General features: G+C 44.0%; 1 protein-coding gene across 2 annotated transcripts in view; it reads right to left on the minus strand.

Annotated features, from left to right (window-relative positions):
* ST8SIA5 (ST8 alpha-N-acetyl-neuraminide alpha-2,8-sialyltransferase 5) overlaps positions 1 to 15,316 on the minus strand; it is a 71,600-nt gene that overhangs the window by 41,910 nt on the left and 14,374 nt on the right. For both annotated transcript variants that reach the window (XM_058043484.1, XM_058043485.1), the window contains exon 2: positions 6,619 to 7,327. In XM_058043484.1, the coding sequence (XP_057899467.1) occupies positions 6,619 to 6,749 (131 nt within the window). In that variant the 5' untranslated portion in view covers positions 6,750 to 7,327. The remainder of the gene's footprint in view (positions 1 to 6,618; positions 7,328 to 15,316) is intronic.

Genomic DNA, 15,316 nt, shown 5'->3' on the forward strand with positions numbered 1-15,316 from the left:
TCAAAATTAAAGGACCAAGGCAGCAGGTGATCAACATTGGCCATAGAGGTTCGTGGTCAAGGCTGTGATCCATCCCAGGTGGGGAGCATGGGTGGATCACAACCCAAAATGGGAACACAGGTTTCTGGGTTTGGCTTTTCACAAATGAAGGCAAGACTGACCTTTGTACCTGCCCACACACAAAGAGGCCAAGCAGGTAATTATTTTCAAAACATCATAAAACAAATTGATGGCATTTCTTCTCTAAGAGAGATGTCTCAGCAGTTAAATCATGTTGGGTGAAAAGGTGTTGAATGCTGGGCATTGGCAAAACTCAGCCATTACTTTGTCATACCAAGGCAACAGGTCTGTGTAAAATGAGGATTTAACCCAGATATTCAGCCAAATACACAAGAATTTTGTTTGCTTGGATGGAAGGAGGCCTAGATCTTCACAGAACAAAGTAGACCGATGGAAGCTGCTGCTGGGTACTACATGAATTAGAATCAGGATTTAATTTTCTCTGTATTAATGAGTAGGGACAATGACCACTTTTTGGCTAGCAGGCAGGACACCTATAATCCACTGCTCCAGGGCAAAAAGTTTCTGGAGAGCCCAGCACAATTCAAACCAGCCACAGGGTGGGCTTGTGGACACTGGCCTAGGAGCTGCTGGGTGTCCAAAGCCACAATAAAAGGGGCAAGTGTCCAAAGGCCACCGTGTAGGACACATCCCTCATGACATGAGGTCAGGAAGGACCATGGTGTGACACACCAGGGAGTGACACGCTTGGATAATGGAATTTGCACATGTAAAACACTGAAATAAAGGATGCTCATTACCTTAATTGACTGCCATCTCAAGAGTGGAGAAGGACTGGAAATCCACAGGCCAGACCTGTGGTTTTGCCATCTCAACAGCAGAGGTGGAACAAAACAATGCTGGAAATACAGCATAGAGGGAGCAGGGATATAAACCCTGCTGGTTTTCTGCATCAGGGCCATGGGGATCACTGCCAGGGAGCACAGGACAGGAAATAACATTTCCTCACACTCTAAAATTTCAGCCATTAGATGCTCTCCTTTAAAAGCAAATTAAAATAATGGTTAAAATTCCCCAAACCTTTAAGTATAGAAGGAAAAATTGTTGGATTCAGGAGAATTGCCTAAAGCAACCAACAGTAGCAGTGGGAAAGGGAATGGGGTGACAAATGGGAAGGGGTGACTGCATCCAGCCTCTGGATGGAGGGACATCAACCTGTTGGAGCCAGTCCAGAGGAAGCCACCAGGATGATCAGAGGGATGGAGCAGCTCTGCTGAGAGAAAAGGCTGAGAGGACTGGGGCTGTTCAGCCTGGAAAAGAGAAGCTTTGGGGTGGCCTCTCAGCACGTGAAGGGAGACAACAAGGAAGATGGAGTGGGACTATTTACAAGGGCCTGGAGTGACAGGACAAGAGGCAATGGCCTCAAATTGACAAAGGGTAAATTTAGGGTAGATGTTAAATTGTCCCCTGTCAGGGCGGTGGCCCAGGGTGCCCAGAGCAGCTGTGGCTGTCCCTGGATCCCCGGCAGTGTCCAAGGCCAGGTTGGATGGGGCTTGGAGCAGCCTGGGACAGTGAGAGCTGTCCCTGCCCATGGCAGGGGTGGCACTGGATGGACTTTAAGGTCCCTTCCAACCCAAACCATTCAGTGATTCTGTGAGCCCATGACTTTGGAGACAGCTGAATTAATCTATCAGCTCCCTGTTGGTTCTGCCCCCTCCATCCCATTGCCAGCAGGGATGCCTGCACCCCATGAAATGGCCTTGGGAGTGCCCTGTAGCAGGAACAGCATGAGTCTCAGCTTCTCCTGCTGTGCTCAACTAGATCTGGCCACTTTAAGGTGATGTCCATATCCTGTAAACACATATTTTTTTTTTTTTGGTGTTCTATATTGTTTGAAGACTTTGCTTTGTTCTGAAGTTTCCAGCACTCTTCTCTGAAGAAAGCTTCCCAAACCCAAGACCTCCCAGCACCTTGTCAGGGATTCATCCAGATGACTCACAGGATACATGTAATTTCTGTGGAGTAGTAATTCCCTCTGGTTAGAGCTGGAAGCACAGAGCAGTGTGACCAGAGAGAGATGACTCACTAGGTGACCTTCAGATTACGCCTTTTGGGGAAGATATTTCAATGGCAGGAGAGTTTTAACACGGGAATAGATGGTCTTAGGTTATGGCTAGCACTTTCACAGGATGTTATGAGCTGGCCAGAGGAGCACGTGCCAGAGATGGGGCAGGAGCTCTCAGCTGACCTGAGCTGGCTGGAGTTAGGGCAAAAAAAAACATTTTAGGACAAAATACAACTTGGGCCACACGTAGCCTCCATGTCCCCATTTGCAGCTCCTGCTGTCCCTGCTGTAGGAATGACATGAATTTAGGGTACAGATGAAATGTGCAGTTCAGGTTCATCTTCCCTGGGTTTATTCCTTTAGTCCATGCAGTGATCATAGATAATCTTACATGGTAAGGAAAGAAGTAAGGATGCCTGGGAATTGATTTGCAAGTGCTGAGTAAAAGCTGCCTAAGATATTAAAAAACAGTGGATTTACCTCAAGTCATGAGATTCTGATATTAATAAGAGGGCACACATACATAAGAGTGATGTTTTATTCTCATTTAGAAGATACAAAGCTTCCAAATCATACAGGCTGCCTGCATGGGAAGGTTTGCTGAATCTTGCTGTATGATTCTTTGCAATCTTTTTTTACCCTCTGGCAGGTCCTGGGGTAATATTTGTTTAGGGTCTTTAATAGTTTTGGAAATGTGTTCTCCTAACTCAGCTGAATAAAAGGAGTTTCAAAGGTGCAGATTCCCTTCTTCACATGACATTCTTCAGTGTGCAGAAGTGAGTCTCTTAAAATACTCAGAATTTAGTGAATTTCCTGCCAACAGAATATTGGTATATAGCAAAGTATTGCTCTGATATCTTTCCCTTGCCAAAGGGAAGGACTGTCCTATTGATCTCTCCCATGCTACAGGTTGGGAGATGAAGACAGATTTCAACATTTTTTTTTACTGTAGTGGCAGTTTCCTGATGTAATCCAGGATTATTCCCTGCTGGCCAAACAAGAGCTGACAAAAAAAAGGCCAGCCCTCAGCTGAGCATCTGATTCAAAAGAAAATTCAGCTGAAAGGCGAGCATTGGAAAGATGAGTCAATACAAAAGCAAGAGGCAGCTCTGGATTTAAGCAGAAGACCACAGCATTTAACCTACTTTAGCAGATCAATGCAGTGGATTTTTAATCATCACATTAATCCTAAAATAAAAATAATTACCCCAGAGATCGGTATTAAAGTCTCTTAATTATATCTCATTTCATCATCCTTTTTACTGGGGATCAGAAGCTGCCGAGACCAGAGCTTCCCGATGCCATTTCTGCAGCTTGTGGTTTGACTCTCCTGTTAGAGAACTTCAGCTGCAACTGCAGGGATGAGGCCCTGGCCTTGATGAGAGCACCCACACCCATCCCACCTGGGAGAAAACTGAAAAAGGGCAAAAAGAAGGGGGGACAGGACTCTGCTTTCCAATGACACTGCATAAAACTGCAAAGGAAGGAGTGGGGAACATTACACAGTGGGTGAAAAATGTGTGGATGCCTAGAAATTCAATCTCTACGCTGTCCCCTTCTTCCAGCAATGCCAGGAGCTCATTAACATCCCATAAGGGTAAAGAGAGAACTTTGACCTGAGGCTGGACCCCTTATCAAATTTCCCTGAGCAGAGTTTATCTCCTGGAGCATCCTTTCCTGTCCACAGTCCTGCCACCCCCACAGATGCTCTGGGAACATGGCCACGGGCAAATGCAGGATCCTGAGCCTCCATGGACAGCCTCAGGTGGGATTTCACGGCCATCAAACCAGCCCATTCCCTGCTGGTATGGGTAAGTGGCATGGCACACAGCAAGCTTCCCCATCTTTTTCCCAGAAAAGGGTACCTTTCTCCACTCTGCTCTTTGGGACCAGTCCTGAGTGTCTGCTGCCACCCGCATTGTGCCCAAGCTGCTTGTTTCAGGTCACACTTCCCTGCCTTGATGGCCTTTACCCCTTTCCACCACCTTCTTGCAGAGAAATGAGCCACCCTGGTGTTATATTTAGACTTAAAAGCACTGTACACTTACTGAAATAGTACTTTAGGGCAATTTCTCCAAATACACGGGGGAATTTCTTCCTGCTGCCTTGGGAGGAGGCCATGGGGCCTGCTGTTGCTGCAGGTAGTTGGGATGCAGGCAAAGGCATCCCAAACAAGCAGCACATGGGATCCCAGAGAGTAAATGGCTGTGTCCCCAGGCTCCAGCTTGGCAAGTGGCACCAGGGATATAAACACCCCGCTTCCCCTCTCCGAGGAGCCTCTCCAAAAGCACCAGGTACAAGTCAAAACACGTCCAAGGAGCCTCACAGCCGGAATCAGCTTCCAGCAGGGGGCTTAACACAGGAGGTTTGTGAAGTGCAGGAGTAATTAAAGGTTACAGCTGCCCCTCGCTGGCAATCGGGCTGCCCTGGAATGCTCACCAGAAGGTAATGCGGGGTGTTAAGGGAGAGGGAGGGAAAGGAAAGCTGGGACAAAAAAAAAAGGTACCTTCATAATAACGTTGTGGTAACAATGCAGGACGGTGATTAAATCACATTTCTGTCACCAAAAACTTGCAGCCTGCATTTCTATTTCCATGGAAGAGGGGAACTGCTAGTTCCCAGCATAAAGGAGCTGAGGTGCTTTTTTTTTCCCTGCACTGAGTTAGCAGAGCTCTTTATGAGACTATTTTCACATGGTTAATTAAAAAAAAAAAAAAAAAAAAAAAAAAAAAAAAAAAAAAAAAAAAAAAAAAGAAGAAGAAACTAAAAGAAACAAATCATTGCAAGCTGGAGTTAAAAAAAAAAAAAAACAGAAAAGTAATATTTTCCAGTCCAAGTGACAAAATATATGCTCATCTCCCTACTTGAGACTCTTTGATGGCAGAGGGCTCAGAATCAGACTTTCTCCTTGCAATCCCAGGAAGTGGACATCAGCCTTTTTTCATTCCCTGATGATGACAGGAGAGGTTCTCAGGGCATGAAGCAGGACAGAGGCAGGCCCCAGAGATCACTCAGTGGAAGAGTTTTTGGTTGCATCTTCTCATATTTTTATCTTTACTGTGACATTTTTAATTTCAGTGTGTACTTTCTTCTCTCAAACCCCGTTACAGTAATTTTGACTGGGAAAAGCAAGGATTGGTAGGACTGCCAGGCCTCCAGGACAAATGGAAAAAACTGAGAAAATAAGGCAAAATGAGGCCTTGACCTGGCCATAAAGTCATGTTCTTAACACTCTACCCTTGTCTACCTACCAGGTTCCTGAAGCTCCCCAAATGTGGAGATTTTATACCTCCTCAGGTAATTATTTTCTTTAAAAGTTCCCCGTCATGATTAAATCCAAATCTTTCCTGCTACAACATTTTAGCACTTTGTGAGTGTTTAGAGAGAGGCAGTTATTGCTTATTTTCTTCTAAGATTTAATTTGGGTATTTCAAGTCAGCTATCCTTTTTCCCCTCAGTTTTCTCCAAGCCAAAACCCCCCATGTTTTCTACACTTCTGCTCATTCTTGCTTCTTCTAGCTGAGGAAGTCACGTCTTTCTGGAGCTGAGGTGCCCAAAAAAATCAGAGTCCCCCAGACAAGGCCTTGTGCTACACAAGGCACACAAATTGCTCTGTGGATAAACAACACCCCTGTCTAAACATATTAATATCATGCTTGCTTTTCCCTCCCAGAGAGAAATGTTGGCTGATTTGCCAGCATTTTGCTTGCTCTTGGCACAGGGCAAACAACTCCATGAGTTGCAAGCAAGGCAAGAACCAAACCATTTATCTCTCCTGGCAGAATGCAGCTCAATTCCAGTAAAAAAATTCCACAGCAGCTGCCTACACAACTGAAACACTTACCTCAAAGCATGTAAGGGAAACATTCATCTTCATAAAATCATGCGAGCTGTAACTTCTCAAACTAGGTTTAAGTAAAATAAACTCCGCATGGGTCAAGGTTAAACATTTATAGAGCCCCCTCGGTGTTTGCTGTGAAAAGAGCATTTTCAGATCAAAGAGTGATGTGCTCCACAGCGAGGCAGTCTCAGCAGCTATTCCTGAGAACACAGCAGTGCAAAAATAAAGTGCTCTCTCGGTTATCTGGAACACTAATATTGATTTTAGGAACTGCATCTGCATGTTTGTTTCTAAAGACATTGAAGTTTCAGCAATGAACATGCTACTTCAATTCAACATCTCGAGCCATTTCAGCCTGAACTTACACAGAGTGGGAAGCCTTGTAAGGGGCAAATACTCAGGTGGCATGAGTCTGTTTAAGTTGAATACAAACCCATATTTTTGCCGCAGATGAGGATTTAAACATAACCCAGGGAACTCACAAAACATTATATTCTGCCTAACCCTCTCCTGCACTCATAACCTAAAAACACTACAGATGCTGGATGCACCCTCCCAGAACTGACAAGATACTGTTATCATCAGCAAAACACTGAGAAGTGGTTTGAACTGCTGTAATGGTCTGCCTGGGGCTCCCTCTCCCCTCAGCCTGACCAGACAACTTTTCCTATTCCCTCTGATCCCCCCTTACCTCTTGAGATAGTTCCTCCCGTAGAGGATCTGCTGCAGCAAGGTGACCACGGCAAAGGCGCAGATGAAGATGAAGAACAAAGTTCTGTTTCCCAGCAAATCCCGGCTTGATGAAGGGTCAGTGTATCCCATCCTTCTGAAAAGCCACGGAAGCTTCGCTGGGTAAAATTCAGTTCATTGCCACCTTCATGCCCTTTTTGCTGGGGGCTGGAGGGGAATGCCTGCTGGCTTTTCTGTGAGCAATCCAAGGACAAGGTATCCCATTGTTTGGCCCTGCTGCCCCTTCCTTGCCCCTTTTGGATGTTAGCTCCAGGACTGTGCGCAATGGCTTGCTTCCATGGCAAAGTTTCCAGGAGATTCAGACGTGGGTAACATCTAAAATCATCTCTCAGAGCTCTCTCAGCGCAGGCAGCCTGTGCTGTGTGAGAGGCATTCTGTTCCCTCTAAGCCTCTCTTGAAAACCCGCTGCTAGCAATTATCTACTTCAATCCCATTTTCATATTCCAGATGGGGGAAGCTGCACACAGACCGGGGAACTGCAGCCAATGGCAAACACGGGGCTCCGGCAACCTGCGTTGGAAGCACATAGTCGTCAGCTCCTCTCTGCTTCTGCTCAGTGATTCCGACCAAATGTGCTCGCAAGGAGACGTGACTGGGGCTTGCTATTATTGAACAAGCATGCAACAATCATGAGGATTTCATTCAGAACCCTGCAGGGGGGAAAAAAAAAAAAAAAAAAAAAAAAGGGAAAAAGCAGCTCAGCAGCAGCAGCAGTCTGGTCAGGCTAGCAGGAAAGCTGCATTCTGTGCAGCAGCGCGCTGTCCGTGCCGTGGCTCCCGTGCCGTGGCATTTGCATGCAGAATGCAGAGCCTTCGGTGCCACTCTGCTCACTATTTGGGCTCCTCTGTTTCCCCTATTCCTCCAGAGGAAGCATGAGCAAGGTCACTGTGCATCCCTTCAAGGACAGAGCTCTCCCTGCCTGCATGCTGATTTATTGGAGGCTCTGAGTAGCCTCACAGCCGCAGAGAGGGAGCCTGCCTCTCAGTGCAGGCTCTAAGAACCATTCATTTAAAGAGACAAATATTCTGATTGTTCCTTCACTAGACACAGTTCCCTTTTGAAAGGGCAGAGCAACAAGACCTTGTCCACAGCCATCGTAACTCCTCTAAAACCCCCTCATTTTCAGGAGAGGCTCAGTTCAGCTCACAGGGAGTTTTGTTGCTCATTTCTCTGGGAGCAAAGTCTAACCCAACCCTAAAACAAGTTCCAATGAAAGCTTTATCCATGAATGAAACATCCAGACTAGGAGGTTGTTTTGCCCCAATAACAGATGGGAGAACGATTTTGACAACAAAATGAGGGGGGAAAAATCCATTGTCTAAGAGAATAGAAGATTTTTGTGTGAATAGATTTTTCCAACAGTTAAATCAGCGTATGCAAATTGCTCTAGTGTGCCAGCAGCCCAGCTGTGTGGAGCAGCAAACAGAGTGTTCATGGATTTTGTTTCAGCTGTAACTCGTGCTCCTTGTGAAGAAGGGCCAAAGGTAACTTTGTGCAACCCTTTCAACACAATCCTTAAAGACAGGGCTAGTCCTCAGCATGCCCTACAGCAATTTAGCCAAGCCAGAAAATGGCTAAAGCAGGCTTTACCTTACTTGATTTTGAGTAGTAAAAGTCACACAAGTGTTTAAGGTGTGATGCTGGTCACCCTGAACTCCTGCACGCTGGAGAGCAGCATTTTAGACACAAATAACTTTGCAGAGAAGGTTCAGGGACCCAGCCCCTGGTGTGTCCTGCCTCAGTGCCTCTCACAAATCCCACACCTCTATTTCTGAACCCTGCTAAATGCTTCCATTATCACCTTGCTTATAAATACAGTGGGGACCCCAAGCCTCATCAAAGATTATCCAGGGAAAAGCAGGGGTAGAGGGCAAGGACATACTGATACTTCCTTGGAAACACTCTTCTACTATCTTGTCATTCAGGGTCTTCCATAAAAAAGGAAAAAAAACCCAATATTTAGGATAGAGAAATAACTCAGTGGGATGCACTGCACTGGGAATAATACATACACCAGGGGACTTCAAGCTAAACACAAAAAGTAGTTTGATTCCCTGTTGTCAAAGCCATCAGCTCTGGGGTCAAATAAAAGCCATCAGCTCTGGGGGGTAAATATTTATTCTATAAATGATCAGTTCTACAAGCTCACATTATATGAGACTGTTTCCATATAGGAACTGAACCATCTAGATGGATCTACCAAAAACCCTCCCAGCAAAAGGAAAAGCTGCACAGCCATCAAAATTCCCAGTCTGAGACCCCACAAGACACTGCACTGGCAGATTTGTATGCAGCAGCTTAGTCAAGGCCAATAAGTTCAGAAGTGAAGGAAAATTTACTTAATGATTTGAACTGTTTGATTTCTACTGATAGCTTTGAAAACTCAGAGAAATTTGCCTCAGTTGCTCTGGGAGTCATTTTACAATAACAGCAAATTATCAGAGAGTAGAATTTGGCTTCCTATGATTTTCTGTAGGTGTGAAACTTATTTTGCAGATTCTTATGTCACCTAGGTTTTGGTGAAAACACTTTCAGCTTTTCTACTTTTACTGCCCTCCATTCAAAACGATTTTTTTTCCCCTTGAGATCTGTGCAGTAATGCACCAAATTCCTGAGCCTAGCAGAAGCTCTTTCTCCTGGAGTGATGGTGAGCCTGAGCTGCAGCAAACAGCCCATGTATTCTGTCAGTCTTTGATTTTCTGTGTCCTCTCATCATTCTCTGCTATATCAGGACTGGCCAGAAGATGCAGCACCTGAGCGACCTATGAGCAGGAGAGCTGCAGACCCAAAGTACAAAGGTACCTACAAAAAATAGGAGAGGTTTTCCATGCCAGAGCTTGCACAGGCATCATTCCCGACGTCACATGCAAAAGAAATCTGTTTGCTGCCCTCAGCCCAGTACAACAACAACACTGCACAACTGGAAGCAGACCAGCTCCGTGCAAGCACAGAGAAACAGAATGTCTATTGACAAATTTTCATAGGATGCTCAAGGTTGCCTGCAATATTTATTGCGAGTGAAACAGTCTGAGACTGCAGAAGAAGTGCTGAATGAGCAGTGTCAGCACTCATTCCTGGGGCCCTTTGAGAGTTTGACTTGTAAACTGCAGGCCTCCTTTAAAGCATCAGGCCTCTGCAGAGAAAAAAACATATATTTTTTATAATAATTTTACACCCTGCACTTGAACAAGCAGCAGACAACAACAGATCCCCTCCAGAGTCTGAGAAGGAATGGAAAAGCCCTCTAAGAGCCTTGAGCCCAACCATTCCCCCAACACTGACAGGTCCACATTCACCCATGCCCCCAAGTGCTGCATCCAGCTGCTTTAATAACATTTCCAGCACGACAGACACAAGCTCAGAACGGGTATTCCTGCATCCATTCTTGGGGCACAGACTTCAAAATCTAAAGCAAATCTGGCAAAATGGATCTTAATATGAAGCTGCCAGAAGCAGTCACTCTTACTTACTGCTTACACGTGTCTGGCCTTTATTTGTTGCATGTGAGCTGCTTGCTAAATATCACCAGAGATAATCTGTCACAAGAAACTCCTCCAGCCTGAGCAGTGAGACTCTGAGTGCTCTAACACAAACACAAACATGCTCCTTACAGTGACACCCTCCAATGGGAGCCCATCATTTGCCCTTGGGGCCCAATGAAGCAGGTTTGAATTTATTCATTTTTTTTAAAAATAAGCTAGCATTAAATTTCAAAGACAAAGAAGACAAGACCATGCTACTGAGGCTCTATTTGAGGAAAGATGAATTGGCAAGAGGACAAAATCTGGTAGGGGTCAGACTCTACTTCTCTTCTGGAGGCACTAAGTTCCTCTCTCTCTCTCTGTTGAAAGGACAATACACAGCCTTTCCTGCTGAAATGCAGTTTATTTTTTAATGCAAATGAACTAGAAAAATTCATTTTTGATAGGCAGGCCTGATTGGGATATTTTTTTAAGTATCTTTCACTGAACCTGTCATTTGAATCAATGTTTGACTGATCATGCATCCTAATTTCAGCTGAAAGCAAGGGTATTTGGTGTCTGGGACAGCAGATCTGTCTCTTGGTTGTTTAACCACAGAACACTTAACTGAACATGTTAACTCACAGAATCATACAGGTTCAGGGTAAAACAAGACATGCTTCACGTTCCCCTTCAGGATTTTTTTTATTCCTGCCTGCTCAGCCACTCTTCATGGCTGTTATTCAGACCAAAGAACTCCCTAGCCAGCATTGCAGAATACTATGGGTGGTAAACAGTTTGAGGAGAACATTTTTTACACCTCATTTTCCCCCCTAAATTAAAATTAAATCGTGCCTATTTACAGTTTCCACAATGCTTGTGTAAACTGCTAGATCCCTGATTTTGCAAAGAGCTGGCACATAGGTATATGGCTGGAAGGTTCTGCTGAACACGAAACTCATAAACATATGCTTATCAATATTAATTCTTTTGCAGATATAAAACATGAATGTATTAGCATAATCGAGCGCTTAACACAATGTCTAGTCCCCCATCACTGCCACAAATCCATATGTCTTAAACTGAGAAAGAGAAGGAAGCTGAAAGGATCCAGCTAAGATGTAAACATTTATTTTCTTCTGAGTTGGGTTCAGCCACGTGGAGATGACAGTGGCCAATTTGGCACCAGGCTCCCACCTGTGGAGACAGCTGAATTAGAGGACATGTCCTGAACACAACATATGGCCTGTACACTGGATACACATTACATCATCTCTTAAATCATGACCAATTTTTCTCCAATTATGGGTCACATAATGCTCCATTATGGGGGAGAAAATGACCCAGTATATAAAATATCCCTTTTTTACCCTGATGACATCGTCTCTGTTGGGAAAGGAATGATGTCTGCCTCAAAGGAATAAGGTCTCCTGGCAGGAAGCTCTGCAGAGGCTGCCTTGGCTGCAGTGCTGTACATTTACTGCTGACAGTTCCTTATAGCAGAGCCTGCTAAAATATACAGCAAAATGCAAAACTCAGAGCTGAGGACATCTCTGCTTTCCCAGAGGTATTTCCATGTTCCTAGAAAACAAAGGAAGTTAAGTGTGATTGTTATGGTCCTATTCAGGCTCATGGCCCCAGCTAGAAGAAACTGAGAACAGTGGAAGCCCAGCCTCTCTGCAGAGAAAAAGAAACAGGATCCTGATTCATTTACAGGAATCATCAATAATAAACATTAGTGTGATTTTGGAGCACTGCATGAGACCCCTGGGTTTAGCAACAACTCAAGGGGACTGAGATGTTGGCAGAGCCACAGAGGGGTCAAAGGGTTTCCATGGCCAGCAGTTGCTCTCAAATAAGAAATGTGATCCTGCCTCTGTTCCAAACAAGTCATAACTCCCACCCAGTTCTCCAAAACCACCTTTAAAACCTCCGAAAGGAAAGCACTGGAATCAGTAGCACTCACTTTAATGGGTGTTGAAAGATTGGTATTTCTTTTGGATGAAAATATTTCAGTAGTAACATCACAATGAACAAATATTTCCCATGACCAGAGTAAGGATCACACGTTATCTAATGCTGAAAACCACAATTAATATTACTTCACTATTTCAGCAGTACATTTTTACAGAAAAAGTGAAAAGGTTAATCTCAAATATTTTTAAAAATATGCAATATGGCATATTAATTCACAGAGAGAGCACATCAGATTTTGGACTATGTTTTGCTCTGTCAGTGAGTGGCATTAATCCACATTAAAGAATGGATGTAAACGTGAAAATGAAACTTTTCCTCTGAACTATCACCTAATTAAAACCTTCAAATTTTTACATTGCTTTTATGATCAAGATGTAAAAGAGACCTATTATAGAAAAATCATTTAGAAGAAGTTACAAGGGTAACTTTTTATCTCAGTTCTGCAGTGATTTTGTATTCAGAGGAATTAAGTATATTCCTCTTGAATTAACCATCAGCTTTAGTTCCCATGACCTTTCAAGAAAGCCAGACATTCAGGTTTTGAGCCATTCCTCATTATGCCCTCCAACAGCACTAATTACAATGCTGGCTACACACATTAGTATCCACTAGTCTAACTGCTACTTCACCTGAGCTACTCCTCTAGCCAAAGCCAGTATGTATTCAGACACATCATGATTTTTTAAATAATTCACGCTAGTCCATGACAAAAATTATTAATTAAAAAAAATATCCATCTGGCTTTTGTGGTCTTCAAAAATCCCCGTTATTCATGAGGCATATTTTATTTTGCTCTTCTGGCACTCTGGAAATGCCCACTGGAACCTGGACAAGGAACCTGGAAGAGAGACACCTCTACCCTTACAGCATTGTGACCAGGCACACCTTTCTGCCCCTCCTGGGGCAGTGTGGATTCAGATTTTAAGCCCTGCACAGTCTCTGGTCTGACCTGAAAAGTGGCCACAGAGGTGGCTATTAATAAAGCTGGTGGCATTTTCAAACTCCTTCCTTTGGATCTGTGATCTGCCATAAATCCCTGGGTCGTGCTTTCCTGTGTTAGGGTAACAAATAAAGAACATTCCTGGAACAGTCAGACACTGCAGCCAGGCATCAGCTGAGTCAGCTCCTGCCACCGGCATTTGTAATTTACCCAGGCAAGAAGGAAAGGTGACAGCGGGATTTATTAGCCCCTTTGGCAGGCAGCAGGAATTGCAATTTGGAAGTCATGTTTGGTAGCATGGAAACGGCTCGGCTTACAAACAAGTGCAAAACCAAGACAACAATGGTCCATTCTGCTGCCAGAGAAGCTAGAGAGTCTCAAGGGCAGCACCAGCCACCCAGAGGGATAAGCTCCAAGCAGAGGCAGGGCCTGGATCAGCCCTGACCTCTACCAGCATCTTGGCCCTTTACAGCCCTGTTACAGGCAGTGCTGGCATGGGCAGGGAGATGGAGGGCCGCAGCCAAAACTGTATGTAAGCATCTTCCTCCCCTTAGGATGTTGGGAGTTAAATGGAAATCCTTGTTTGGCTCCTAGCTGCAAGTGAATTTGTCCAGGGCTGTGATTAGAGTGAGACCTTAAACTCAGGCTGGGATAGTGGAAGGTGTCCCTGCTGATGGCAGTGGTTGGAACAAGATGATCCTTAGGGTTCTTTCCAACCCAAATTGTGATTCTATGATTTATGATGACCCTGTTGACAATAGCTACTTCCAGCTACTTCCAGTGCTGTATTCCACATATTTCTTTCTATAACAGGACCACCAGTACATCCATCAGTCAGAAAATTTTCAGTTTTTATCCACAATCTTTGGTGGTGGTATTGATCTCTTGCTGGAGACCCTGCAACAGATGTTCATTTAAATAGCTGAGTACAGTCAACTGGATGCATTTATTGTCTCTAAGAACCTAAAATGGGGAAGACAGAATGGTAATTTATCCACAGCCAATATTAACATCCAACACCATACGGCCTACAGGATCCAGTGCTGTGCAGGCAGATATTAAGGAACTGCCTTTGACAGGGAGAGACAATCCCCAGAAGAGTGGGGATGAGGAGAGGGCAGCACAGCATGGCATTCAGCCAGAATAGGGCTGGGGTTTTTTTTTTTTTTCAGAATGTTCCCATCAGCATCACCTTTATTTAAACATCACTTTCAATCAGCTTTTTTATTTTCTTCCAGGTGTATCCAGCAGCTCCTCTGGAGCTAAGAAATTTGTGCGTGGGTTTTCTTTCACGCACTGTGGGTAGGAAGGTATGTGGGAACTATAATTCAGTCACTCTAAATCACATGTAGCTGAAGCTTGAAAGAAAAATAATAATAAATGGTTCAGATTGTCAGGCTCAGTGCAATTCTCAATCAATTAAAGCTTATTTTAGCACCAGGACAGTTCATTTTTATAATGTTCTTCTGGCATTTTGATGCTTTCATGTTACTGTGTAGCTAAAAGGTCCTCCTGGGAACAAATTACTCTTGGTAGAGCATTCTCTGAATTACAATTTCAGTTTCAATGATAATAAATATCAAATGATAATAAATATTACCCACAAGAGCAAACAGCAGCAAGAAAGGGGCTGCTGGCAGTGAGAGAGAATGGCTTTGGACCTGGGTAAAGGAGGAAGATAAACCAAGTGTTCAAGCACAGTAAAACCACTGTTTGGGCTCAGAGTCTACAAAGTATTCTTCAATGCTTATGACTTCCAAATGTAATTCAGTGTATTGAAACATTAAACAGTGAAAAGTCACCAGTGAAAATATTCCTCCACTGGCTTGCTGCTTCTTTTCATGATCAGTTAAAATTAAATACTGTGTCTGCATTTTAGATCTGCATTTTCTGTTGTTATCATGGTTCCCTTTCACAGATACGGATTGCCCAAATCTAAATTTCTCTTTTGCTGCGCTTGAGAATTTGAACCACAGTGCCACATTCACACTGAAGGTTTCAGAGCTTCAAAAGTTTCTTAATTGATGAGGAGAGCTCTGACAATTGATGTGACAACAGAAACCAAAACTAGTATTGTTTGTGGGTCCTTGCAGTGCATGGAAGCAGCTGGCAAACAAGAACAACACTGTGGCTTCACCTTTCCTCGCTGGAATCAGAGACAAAATATTTGTTTAATAAGAGGGGCAATAATCACAATAAGTTGTTCTTTTTTTTTTTTTTTCACTGTGCCAAAGACAAAGATATTAAGGAGGATATATCCT

This window comes from Melospiza georgiana, chromosome Z (genome assembly GCF_028018845.1).
Source record: "Melospiza georgiana isolate bMelGeo1 chromosome Z, bMelGeo1.pri, whole genome shotgun sequence".
In the NCBI taxonomy this organism is placed as follows: Eukaryota; Metazoa; Chordata; class Aves; order Passeriformes; family Passerellidae; genus Melospiza; species Melospiza georgiana.